Genomic DNA, 13,701 nt, shown 5'->3' with positions numbered 1-13,701 from the left:
AAGGAACACACCAAAGGTTTGTTTGGCTCCTATGGTTTACATGCCAAGCAAACAAGATGCCTACAAGACTAACATATATAACACAATTATCCAGCACAGCCAGACACACTACAAGACAGCACCCGTTCAGTGTCTTTGCTGTTACCCACAAATCATGCCCAAGGCATCAGATTAATATACACCATTGCAGGTGTGTTAAGGTTTTTTGTTGTTTTACCTTCAAGGAGTCGTCACACATATGACAGGTTTCAGAGTAACAGCCGTGTTAGTCTGTATTCGCAAAAAGAAAAGGAGTACTTGTGGCACCTTAGAGAAAAGAAAAAGGAAAAAAGAAAAGGAGTACTTGTGGCACCTTAGAGACTGACCAATTTATTTGAGCATAAGCTTTCGTGAGCTACAGCGTAGCTACAGCATAGCTCACGAAAGCTTATGCTCAAATAAATTGGTCAGTCTCTAAGGTGCCACAAGTACTCCTTTTCTTTTCACACATATGGTTACAGATGCATTGTACTGTGGTCTGTACAGTCAGGGTTCATACATGAGTGCATGTACAGTAGGTGCTTGGATGTGGTGTGTATAGAAATGAGTCAGAAAGGGGTGAATATGCTAACTAGTACAGCCTAAGAAATCTGCATATCTTTAAATTAACCACCCTGACACTAAACAAAGGACAGTATACGGTGAGGCTACTCGTTACCCCACAGCACTCTCACTGGGGCCAGGAAAGCCCACTTTAGAGTGTGGATTGTAGGGGCTCTTAAGAAGTTGTTCAAGCTAGCACATTTTTCCAGTTATCTGTTTAACATTATAGAATAAAATCTTTAGCAGTCCATTACATGCCTTCTCATATTGAGTAGCAGTGCCAATTTCTTTTTGTGTTCTCTGCTATTAATACTCTCTTCCCTAACATCAGTGTCCCTGGAGTTGGTCTCAGTGGGCTGTCTTGAAGGACACAGTCTATCCCTTGGCTTTTTGTTTTTTTTTTTCTCATGGCTGTAGGAGTTACCAACATTATAAAATTCAAGTTTCATAATGGAAGTTTTAAAACTGAAGTTAAAACAATGCAGCTGTGTATGGAACAAACATAATTCTCCTGTAACCTTAAAAGAACCAGCTGTAGTAGCAGAAGCTTCTAAGCATGTGCACCCCTTGAAGTGCCCTCCCCACTATCACTTGTGGTGCCCATATTGCAGAACTTCTTGTGCTCTGTGTTTTAGGAAGGGAAGGATTACATAATCTGAAGGAAGAAGAGGGGTACTTTAGGCTTAAATTAGTGGTGGTTTGTCCTGCTTCGCTGCGGATGTTAGCCTGGAACATGAGGGCTGACGCTATTTCCTAGCTTCCAGTGCTAACTGCAGTGTATGATTCGCTGACTATTCACTGGCTGTATTCTATTACTTGTGATCTCATCCTGCTAGCAATGATTGTATGCAATGAGGGATCATGCATTTCTTTTGCTTTCTGGTCATTATTTGGTTGAAACGTTCCTAGTCTATCTATGCAGCAATTTTGGAGAAAACTTCTGAAATCTGAGAAATTGGCTGCTAGGATTTGAACAGTAGGCTCCTTGGGCCATCATTGGAGGATATACATGGGCACCATCTGCAGGCTCCTTTTGGGTGTGCTACCTTTAGTTGACAGAAATGTACACAGCTACCTCTATCTAAAGAGAAACATTCCAGTTCTGCGGTGGCATATAATGTAGGGACCTGTTAAGGTTCTTACAAAGCACATGCCTCATGTGAGCAATGCAAAACTTCAGCTCCTCTAGACAGCTAATCTTAAATAACTTTCTCTCAAACCTGTTCATGGATTTAATTTAAGTACATAAATCTGGTTAGTTGCTGAAATACAATCTGTCTGATTTTTTTTTTTTCCCACAGTTCCTGAATATGTGTAGCTCCCACTAGGTGCTCAGCATCTCTAAAACTCAGGGCAATGATTAGGTGACTAAATATGGACTTATTTGCTTACATTTAAAGATGCAGGTTTGAAAATTCTGCACATAACCCCTACGGCTACACAAACTTCCATCAATTTGTTATATACAAAATAAAAAAGGAGGAAGGGAAAGGCTCCAAGCAAAAATACCTATACTACTTTTTTGCCAGAATTGGTGTATTTATTAGGGCTGTCAATTAATCACCGTTAATTTACATGATTAACTCAAATTAATCGTGATTTTAAAAAAATAATCAGTTTTAATCACACTGTTCAACAGAATACCAATTGAAATGTATTGAATATTTTTGGAGGTTTTTCTACATTTTCAAATATTTTTATTTCAATTACAACACAGAATACAAAGTGTACAATGCCCACTTTATATTTTATTACAAATAGTTGCACTATAAAAATGAGAAACAAAAGAAATAGTATTTTTCAATTCACCTCATGCAATACTGTAATGCAATCTCTTTATCATGAAAGTGTAACTTACAAATGTAGATTTTTGTTACATAACTGCACTCAAAAACAAAAGGTTGATTTTCTCTTTTGGTGGTTCAGGTTCTGTAGGTTTCACATCAGAGTATTGGTCTTAAGGCTTCTGAAAGCATGCTCCACACCTCATCCCTCTAAGTTTGGAAGGCACTTCAGATTCTTAAACCTTCGGTCGAGTGCTGTAGCTATCTTTAGAAATTTCACATTGGTACCTTCTCTGCGTTTTGTCAAATCTGCAGTGAAAGTGTTCTAAAAATGAACAACGTGCTGGGTCATCATCTGAGACTGCTATAACATGAAATATACAGCAGAATGCAGATAAAACAGCAGGAGACATGCTATTTCTCTTCCAAGGAATTCAGTCACAAATTTAACACATTTTTTAACGTGCATCATCTGCATGGAAGCATGTCCTCTAGAATGGTGGTTGAAGCATGAAGGGACATATGAATCTAAGACATCTGGCACCTAAATATCTTGCAACATTGGCTACAACAGTGCCATGTGAACACCTGTTCTCACTTTCAGGTGACATTGTAAACAATAAGTGGGCAGCATTATCTCCTGCAAATGTAAACAAACTTGTTTGTCTCGGGGACTGACTGAACAAGAAGTAGGACTGAGTGGACTTGTAGGCTCTAAAGTTTTACATCGTTTTGTTTTTGAATGGAGTTACTACTTGTACATAAATTCTACATTTGTAAATTCAACTTTCAGTGATAAAGAGATTGTATTACAGTACTTGTATGAGCTGAATTGAAAAATACTATTTTCATAGCAAATATTTGTAATCAAAAATAAATATAAAGTGAGCACTGTACACTTTGTGTTCTGTGTTGTAACTGAAATCAATATATTTGAAAATTTAGAAAACATCCCAAAATTTTAAATAATGGTATTCTATTGTTTAACAGTGCGATTAATCATAAGATTCATTTTTAATTGCTTGACAGCCCTATTTATAAAAAAAAAAAATGTTTTTACATTCTGAATGACCAAGTAAAGTAGAACCCTCAAAAGGAAAAGAGAAAAAACCAAGCTGTGCTTCCATGTTTGGAAGACAAGATCTAGGAAGCCTGCATCTCTTCCCCCCCCACCCCTTGCATTATCTACTGTGGATTGGAAGTTATAAGCGGATACAGTATGATACCAGATCAGTCATGACAAGAGTGTTTTAAGTACAAAATGAAGAGCTTATCCTTACAGAAACAGAGGTCAGCCATGCGATGATGATGGGATATCTAACTGGTAGGTGGTGTATGGACACATACTTGTCTGGATGAAGTATTTTCTCTCTCTCTCCCTACACCTGCACACTATTGTTTGGCCAAAAATCTGACAACATTTGAGCCAAATAACCATAGAGGAATAAAAGTCTCTCGAAAACCCAGTAATTCATTCTCCATAATATGCCACTTACATCAACACATTTTTCTTTCTAAAGAAAATAATTATCCATAGCACTGTTTGTTTTTTGAAAAAACAGAGAACACAGTACAAATATTGGGTGACTCATATTAATGAGTCACCAATAGGGAATTTATTGACAATTATTTGTCACAATTTAATACAAAATGACACAATTTTTGGACTTTAAGATGAGTGCAAATGTGTAAACACAGTTGGTTTAACTTAATAAAAAAATTTTAAACTTGCTGTACAACCACTTTGAAACTCCAATTTCAAACACTTTGACAGTAAAACTTATTCTTTCAGACCCACTTTGTATCTCGTTTTCAAGATAGCTTCCTGTAGCTTCCTTAATTTTTTTTTAATTAAGAAAAATGTTAGTGGCTAGTTTAAATTTAACTTGAGTTAGGAGTGTTCCTTAATCTCTGTTTTACTAATCCTTTTTTAAAAAGAGCTGGTCCTATATAGTAACTCGTGCTACAGCAGCAGGTAGACTTTTGATTTTTTTTTTTTTTTTCCAGAAATTTCAGTTGACTGAGGTGCTGGAGTGCTTCAGTTTTTGTTGGCATCACTTCATTTGCCTGTCTGTCCACAACTCATTTTATTTCAAATAGTAAAATGCTTGTCATTATACAACAGAAGAGAAGTCCTGTGCTAGCAGGGAGATGAGGCCAGATAACCTATAGGCTTTTCTTTAGAGTCAATGAGCTAATAAAGAAAAGGGCACTCCGTGCTTAGCTTTCTAAGGCAGGTGAAACAGGATTACAGTTCAAAGGGTCTAATTATACCCTGGCTTAATGAGGCACAACTCCAGTAAAATCAATGAAGAAGCACCTACTTAAGCCAGGGCTGAATTTGGCCCAAATTGTGTAAGCAAACTGTTCTTTTTCTGCTTGGCTCTCTCACTAATGAGTGATACCTAAGCAGTGTATTCTGGTAGGTGTGGAGATAGTTAACTCTCCAGCTTTTTAGGTTAGAGCTCAAGTAACTGTCTTGCTTATTACTCAGGAAAGGAAAAAAGTAGTCATCTGTATGATGGAAATAATGGCAAGATAACATTTTGGGTAAATGTTTCAAGAAGCTAATGCCCTCCATTAAAGGTGTAAAATGGGAATTTTTCAAGGATAAACTTCATCCTTTGTTTTAACTAAGGATACCCCCTTTAGTGTGTGTTTTTTTACAAACAAAGAAAACCTGACAACTTATTTTCTAGTTTGTACTATTTCTAAAATTGTTGGATAGGAATTGCTTCTCTACATGCTCAAGATTCCTTGTAAGTAAAGTTCCTGATCGCTACAAGCGATGAGGCAGAACAAAGCCTATTAGAACTGACATGTATTTGGATTTTCAAGAACTTTCCTTTCAGTGTATCATTTTCATGTCTGACATCACAACAGACTACAATAAAAGTTTGAATTTACAATATTAGCAAATACAATCCTATTCACTTTTGAAAGATTAGTGAAACTATCAGAATCACACAATCTTCATTCGCTAATGATAAACACTTGTTGTGCTGTTTAACATCCCAGATTAGTTAGATCTGAGAAGAGATTTTTAAAAAAGATTGTAATCTGGATTTCACAGAAGTATCCAACTCACACTTTTTTAAACTATCTTACTAAAAATATTATTGCTTCTATTTCAACTGAAAATTATTGCAATAGTTATAATAAGCCAGAGGATCAAATAGTTCTATTTTTTTAAAAAACTCACTTGAATCAAACTAAGCTTCACTCTAAATATAAAAGCACCATATCTTTTCATCAATCTTCATACAAAACTTTCATTGGCTCAATGTGGGTTCTAGTCATGTAACAATGGAAGGTTATGGCCCTTAGTGCGAGCAGCCAAACTCTGAGGGAACTACAACTTGGAGATTGTAGAAGGCCAAGGAGTCTGAGGAATGTTCATTTAAATCATAAGTGTAAACAAGTATGTAATTTAATAACACAGTTCCAGAATCATTCATTGCTTCTTATAGTACTTTGCACAATTACCCCCAGGAAACAGTTTTAGCACATATAAGATATGCAAAGAGTTTGTTTTTAGTAAAATATTAAATGTGTCCCTCAGTATATCCACACACTTAACACTAATACAAATTACTATGTAAAACTGTCAATTCCAAGCAATATTCTTTATTGACCAGCCCAAATATTTACTATACCAAGCTTAATACTGAAGTATTTGGTTTTAAAAAACTAAAATGCAGCACAGTTGTGTAAAGGATAATTTCATGGTCTGAACAAGAGACCTGTCAGAGAAACAGCTGTTATGTTTCAGGAACAGAATGAACAAATGCTGCTGTGTCTTTTTTTTTTAAATACAGGTTTCAATTCTCAAAGCTTCTCTAAGTACTTGTAAAGTCACAATTTGAAGAGTTCATGTGACTTCTTTTTTTAATTCAACATTGCTTTCAAGAGTTGGTTCCTTTCTTCGTCTTACAGTATACCTCGAGGTATACTGGATATAGGTACAAATTCAGGTTAAATTTGCAAAAACTGCAGGATCTGGTCCGTACTGATCACCTTTAAGGCCTTGGTAATTAAACTGTAAAGTAAGAAGGCAGTGCATACTATTGTGGTGTTTCACTTCAACTGTTCTGAAGCAAATGAATCTGAGAGCTTCATATTGACTTGAGAAGTGCTAAAATATTCAGTATGAAGCCTCTATACCTTCTGTCCAGCTTTTCCCCAGATTCTGTATCGTTTTGTTCTCTCATCTCAAGAAAACAGCTGTTTTCTACCTCCAAGTTTGATTTCACTTACATTCTGTCTTTTGTTCTCATTTCTCTGTGTATTTTGTCCTCCCTAAATCTTCTGTAGTTTTGGTTATACTCTGTCACTAAATTTCTTTACTGTATACCCTTTACTGTAAGTCCAGTCTTCTGCACCATTCCAGGGAGCCTAACATTTTTCAGCTCAATGTGCAGTAGTGGTCAAAAAGGTTAACAGGAACTATTGGAAAAGGGACAGATACTAAGACAGCAAATATCATAATACCATTATGTAAATCCATGGTCCACCCACACCTAAAATAGAGTATCCAGTTCTGGTTGCCCCATATCAAAATGGATATAGCAGAACTAGAAAAGCCCATTTTATAACCATTTAAAACATTATCTGAAAGGCTTTATCTGCCAGTGCTTGAGTTTAGAATTCTATTTTATTCCTACATCATCTGATGACATTACTATCCCTTTAGATGCTAGGTGATGCCATAACCACAGAAGAAAAGCAAAACCACCTCCTCCCCCTCTGGAAGCAAACTTCCATTTACTAAGAGTTGGTAGTAGGACCAGGGCTGTTTCTTTATGACATGGGATCGTAAAAACATCCTTTTACATTCAAATACAAAATTTCAGTAGTTTTGGCCAAGATTTTTAGTAGTGACTAATTTTGGGTGTTTCAATATTTGGGTGCCCTACTGAAGACACTTTTATAAGTTTCTGATATTTTTGTTTAGAAAGCCCTGAGCACCTACCCTCTGAAAATCTGGCCCCTTTAAGGTGCCAAGTTGGGCTTCTGTACAGAGGCACCTAAAACCAAAATTTTAGAAGTGACTAAAGTTATTTTTATCCTATCTATTGGTGGTGAATGAGGCATATTTTGATAAATGTTGTTTATGTTGAAGACCAGCTCAAACAGAAATAAGTGGGAATTTTGCCATTCTCTAAGACAGAGAAGGCCTTACAGTATTTCCTTTAACACTTGAAAGTAAAATGTGCTGAATACCTCTCAGGCTGACATTTGGATGTAGCCAGCACATGCTGATAAAGTTACTGGAATTTTTTCCTTTACCTTTGCAGGTCACCTTTAGAACAGCTTTATTTGTTTAATAAACCACGCCAGTTCACCTCTAATCAAGTGAAACAAATTCTGAGAAACCAGTTCACAAACAGACACGCACGTTACCAAACCACAACACAATTAGTCACAATTGGCTTTCCTTGCCTGTGGAAGACAACAAAAGTTGTATGGTAGAGGTCCTGCAGGTCAAGAATAGAGTGTATTGGCAAATCTGTGAGGAAGCTCACAAGAGGCCTGGTTCTTCTCTGTATTACATCAGTGTAAGTCCAGAGTAGCTACTAAAATTGTGGAATTGCACAACATTTTTTTACAAAAGGGTAGATTACAGCAGAATTTGACCTCACTTTTTTATACATGTTCTCATATTTGCAATTATTGAAGAATGTGTCACAGTTAAAGGCTAAGATACCACATCACCTGAGACCCGCTTAAAAAAAAGTATACTCCTTTGTCTCTGAAAGGGTTCAGTGTTGTTTATAGGGCTTTTTAATAATGTGAGAACTATTTTTTCAGACTTCCTAAAAGTATTACAGTACTTCTTCCAGTGTTCTGACCTTTTGTATTCTACAACATGTACTTTATCAGACTTGAATTTTTTCCAGTTTGACTTCTATCTTCTCAATGAAAATAAAGATGATGTTGTATACCAACTATAAAGTGTTTGTGTGCAGTGTTCGGGGTTTGAATCTGGTGACTGTCAGAATGAACTTCTTAAACCCTACTTCCAATACACACATTTCATAATTACTTGGTTGGAATAGGCTATTAGTCCAACGATTAACATAATTTCAGTGTCAATAAGGAGCGCTCAAAACTCAGATCTTTTGTAGACTCTCCTCCACTAAAGAAAGGACTGCAAATAAATTTTGTAGTTAGCCCTAGAATACCTAGCAATGATATTTTTAAAAGGAGGAAAAGCCATTTGAAGTTCTGTAGAGGCACACTTTCTGTACCTTCTAATCAGTTCTTTAAAAGGAATAAAGTTAGCAAAGGCATAACTAAGTTTTTTTTTTATTAGCTACTGTCTTTTTATATGCTTTTTTACACAATTAATAGCATTTTTAAATTCTTGTGGTTTTGTACTATAGCACAGAAACTATAACAACTAGACTTACTTACAAAGCAAATAAAAGAAAACTACTATATCAGGAACTGTTTGCTTTTTACTGTTTGCTGTTCTGCCACTCCCTCAGTTTGAACATACAATGTGAAGAGTCACACAATGGTGGCTTCAGAACAAATCAAGAAAATATGAACAAACACAAAGAAACCAACATTCACTTCTCAAGAACAGCTTAACTCTTACCATCTTAGACCATAGAAATATTACAAAAAAAAATTCAGTTCCTCTCACCAGTTGGATCCTTGTACTAACAAGTAAAATCACAGGAGAAAGAGCTATGAGTTCCCTGTTTGTCTTCTATATATAGAACTTTAGAGAAGGAGACTCTTATTACAGCATAGTTTAAAAAAACAGACCAATTCTGTCACTAGTTTTCTGTATTGCTTAAAGGATATTGAGGTATCATAGTGCTTCTCTTACCACACACCTTCTCTGGCTTGATTCTGCAATGAAGTCATAATCCTTTGTTGAAAACAAACAGTTGTCATGGAAATATTTGTGGTGATGTATTCGTAGAATTAGTATTGACTTCACTGCTAGCAGAACAAGGAGAACACTGATAGGGTGTTTGGAATTTTAGCTCAAATGGCAGGAATCTTATGAAACTTATAATAATACTACCACAGATTTTAATATTTCCTGGAGTTTTAGGTCTCTTTCAAAGGCTGAACTTCAAAAAGAATATTGTTAATACCTATATAAGATTATGGAAGAAAGCTTAAAGTAGGGTTTAGATTTTCAAATATATGTTGCTCAGATGACTATCAAATCTTGTTCTTAATGTATCATGTGCTAACACACCCCCAATCTTGTTATCCAAAATCCAACATTCATATCTAATATGAAATTTTTTTCCCATTGCTATGTAACAGAGTACTACAAACTTTGAAAAATACATTTATGCACAACTATAGGTACACAAGACCAGGAAGAACTGTGACATTTATAAAAACATCATCTTATCTTTGGAGTTTAAAATTTAACACCTCTTTAAACAAATACCATTTTGCTAAGGTACGAAGTAAAAAAAAAATAGTACATCTAAAATTTAAATACAAGTCTCAAGTTTATGTAGACCCTTCCTTCTACCCACCATATACAATAAGATTAATGTATTGTGGCTAACCCTTTAGTTAGTCTTGATTTCCCTTATAAAATAAGTGAATACTCTTGGGGATTTCCTCTTTTTTTTTTTTTTTAAATTTAATTTTTCCTTACTGGTAATCTTTGTCCGTCATCCCTAATTCATTTCCTCCTGCTTCTGAACTTTTTTTAAGTTGCTCCTCTATAAGATATAGAGTCAGATAATAGCATGACCTAGCCTAGAAACAGACTTGAGAGGAACATTGAAATCTTCAACAATGTTTGGGTGAATAATCAGGTGACTCACAGGGAATTCATGTATCACAATACAGTAAAATTCTGGGATTTGTTCAGTCCTCTGTAATAAAAATCAGAGGGTCCTACAAAAGGCTTCCTGGTTAGCCTGATGTCAACTCTTTCAGAGGTGTATGTGCCTGCAAAAAGCAAGAGTGAAGAACTAGAGAAGGTAGTTTTTTGTTTTCCCATTTAAACTCATAACCAAGGAGGGAAGCAACATGAGTTGGCAAAAAAATTTAAGTGTACTTCCTTCAAAGAGTTATACTGAATTTAGCAACACAGAAAAGTGTTCAGCTTGTGAAATTTGAAATGGGACTGTGTGAAGACATTGAGGTGGATGGGCATTTTTCCTAGGACTGAAACTACCTGACACTGGTACAATCTAGTGCAGCAGTTTTCAAACTGTGGGTCGTGACTCCATCTTAATAGGGTCACCAAGGCTGGCTTAACTTGCTGGGGTCCAGGGCCAACGGATAAAGCTCCTGTTACAGGCCCCCCTGCCTGGGGCTGAAGCCCTTTGGCTTCAGCTTTGACTCCACCTGAAGCAGTGGGGCTCAGGCTTTGGCACCCCCACCCCGAGCAGTGGGGCTTAGGATAGTTCAGGCTTTGGTGTCCCCCCCATGGAGTTGTGTAGTAATTTTTGTTGTCGGAAGGGGGTTGCAGCGCAATGAAGTTTGAGAACCCCTGATCTAGTGCATTCCAAAGATACATTTTGCTCTTCAGAAGTATTTTTGTGAGCCCATCTGATAAGTCTCTGAGAGGGGTAATTTAGCAGTATCAAGGTGAAGGATTCTAGGCAGAGCAGTCACCCCAACTCTCCCTTCAGTAAGAGGCTTCTACAAGCTCCCTCATCCCAGCAGCTCCTTCCAGTGCCTAACTGTTAAAATCTAATTAGTTCAGTGAGCCCCCAGTTGGGAAGGAAAAGTATCCTAAGCTGTAATTTAATGAAATGTGATATACAGTTTTACTTACCCAATTCTTTAGAAACTGGAGATGCAGTTGCTATTTCTCCAATCTTTGCAACACCATCATAATATGCTCTTCCAGCCAGTATCATAGCTATAGGGAAAACAAGAGTACTCAGCTTGTGTGGCATTTAAAAAATTGAGTAAATTATGAATTACCATCCACCAGGAAAGGGTGGATATTTTCACAGTGCCTGCCTGGGGTTCAAATGGGTTGCACAAACTTGGCTTTCTAACTTTTGGGAATTATTCTAGGGTATTCTCCGAGTCCAGTCCAGCGCCTGTTGACATCAATGGAAAAATTCTGACTTCAACAGGGGCGGGATCAGCCCCCAGTAATAGTAAATGACTCACACCTATTAATAGGATATAGAATTCCCAGAAAGCATATGTTTTTAAATGACATAACATACCTGTACAACCAAAAAACACAGGTCCTTTCTTTCTTTAGATTCATATGCCCTCTTAGTTCTTATTAATATTAATGGACACATGGAAAAATTATACTCCATTGACTGGATTATTCAACTTGAATTGAAATGGATTTTAAAGTCTTATGAGTATGGAGCATTGCAGCTGACTGGCCTCATCACTCAGTAAATAGCAAAGCATGTTACCACACAGAAAACCTGCATTTAAAAGCAGTTATGGGGCTCTTGAACTTCAGGCTAGGAAAGAATTATAAAGGTTTGAAAATATGACAAATATCAAGAGTGAAGATAATTTTTAACCACTCCCTTGCAACTCCTAATGAAGAAGTAGTTTTAGAGGTCAAAAGCTATAACAAAATACTTGAAACTACATGGGAGAAGGCCTGTGATATTTCAGGTAAAGTACTTCTAAAGAAGCACAAAATGAAATTGAGTGGGGTGAAAGATCCTATAGAAGCAAACTCCAGTCCTCAGACAGTACTTTCAGATGTTTAATGTGATTTTTAACAGCTAGAAATAAGAACCACCAGCAACTCATGATCAGCAAGTTCTCTGACCACAATTTGAAATACTCTTGTGGATGTGAGTTTAGTACAGAGTAAATATTCTCTCCCTCCCCCCCCCCCATTTCTGTATTAAACTCTTGCATATTAAGATCATGGTAAACCCCTCTCAAGTCTTTGATTCTGGCATACTGGCCACAAAGTAGTTTTTAAAAGGATAGAAGTTCAAGAATGAAAATCTCTTGTCATGGGCATTCTATGAATCAAGCAGGAAAAGAGTCTATATATCCACACTTTATACTAGATATTGTTTACAACATACTAAAGATTGCCATAGACTGTCTTTGTTGTGCCATCCTACTTTAATAGGATATGTTTGGCTAAAAGGTGAGTGTGTGGCAAATTCCCAGTACATAACTATATTTGGCCTTTCCAGTTCTATGTAAAATTTAAAAAAAAAAAAAAAGCTTCACTAGACAACCCTATCAAGTGAGAGAGAGAATGGAATGAGCTAATTTGAAAACATCTTTCTGTAACTTCTCAATTTTTAGACTTCCAAAAATTGTATCAAAAGGGAGAAAAAGGCCTTCTCTTCATTTCTTAAGTGAAGAGCAGCTACGTAGATTCAGATATACCTGTCCCTTCTAAGCCCTGGTCTACACTAGGACTTTAGGTCGAATTTAGCAGCATTAAATCGATGTACACCTGCACCCGTCCACATGATGAAGCCCTTTATTTTGACTTAAAGGGCTCTTAACATCGATTTCCTTACTCCACCCCTGACAAGTGGATTAGAGCTTAAATCGGCCTTGCTGGCTCAAATTTGGGGTACTGTGGACACAATTCGACGGTATTGGCCTCTGGGAGCTATCCCAGAGTGCTCCATTGTGACCGCTCTGGACAGCATCTCAACTCAGATGCACTGGCCAGGTAGACAGGAAAAGAACCGCGAACTTTTAAATCTCATTTCCTGTTTGGCCAATGTGGCAAGCTGCAGGTGACCATGCAGAGCTCATCAGCAGAGGTGACCATGATGGAGTCCCAGAATCACAAAAGAGCTCCAGCATGGACCGAACAGGAGGTACGGGATCTGATCGCTGTATGGGGAGAGGAATCCATGCTATCAGAACTGCGTTCCAGTTTTCGAAATGCCAAAACCTTTGTCAAAATCTCCCAGGGCATGAAGGACAAAGGCCATAACAGGAACCCGAAGCAGTGCCACGTGAAACTGAAGGAGCTGAGGCAAGCCTACCAGAAAACCAGAGAGGCGAACGGCTGCTCTGGGTCAGAGCCCCAAACATGCTGCTTCTATGATGAGCTGCATGCCATTTTAGGGGGTTCAGCCACCACTACCCCAGCCATGTTGTTTGACTCCTTCAGTGGAGATGGAGGCAATACAGAAGCAGGTTTTGGGGATGAAGAAGATAGCTCACAGCAAGCAAGCAGGGAAACCGGTTTTCCCGACAGCCGGGAACTGTTTCTCACCCTGGACCTGGAGCCAGTACCTCCTGGACCCAGCAGGCAGAGAAGGGACCTCTGGTGAGTGTACCTTTTAAAATACTATACATGGTTTAAAAGCAAGCATGTGAAAGGATTACTTTGCCCTGGCATTCGCGGCTCTCCTGGATGTACTCC

The 13,701-nt window shown here is 37.4% G+C and overlaps 1 protein-coding gene across 3 annotated transcripts in view; it reads right to left on the bottom strand.

Annotated features, from left to right (window-relative positions):
* BAIAP2L1 (BAR/IMD domain containing adaptor protein 2 like 1) overlaps window positions 1–13,701 on the bottom strand; it is a 69,154-nt gene that overhangs the window by 30,394 nt on the left and 25,059 nt on the right. For 2 of the 3 annotated variants that reach the window (XM_073362129.1, XM_073362131.1), the window contains exon 3: window positions 11,140–11,226. The exons of the other annotated variant lie outside the window; for it this stretch is intronic. In XM_073362129.1, the coding sequence (XP_073218230.1) occupies window positions 11,140–11,226 (87 nt within the window). The remainder of the gene's footprint in view (window positions 1–11,139; window positions 11,227–13,701) is intronic. 3 annotated transcript variants of the gene reach the window in all.

The sequence above is a fragment of the Lepidochelys kempii genome, chromosome 10, assembly GCF_965140265.1.
Source record: "Lepidochelys kempii isolate rLepKem1 chromosome 10, rLepKem1.hap2, whole genome shotgun sequence".
Lineage (NCBI taxonomy): Eukaryota > Metazoa > Chordata > Testudines > Cheloniidae > Lepidochelys > Lepidochelys kempii.
Note: the sequence above shows the minus strand (reverse complement) of the source record. Positions and strands in the feature narration are given on the sequence as shown.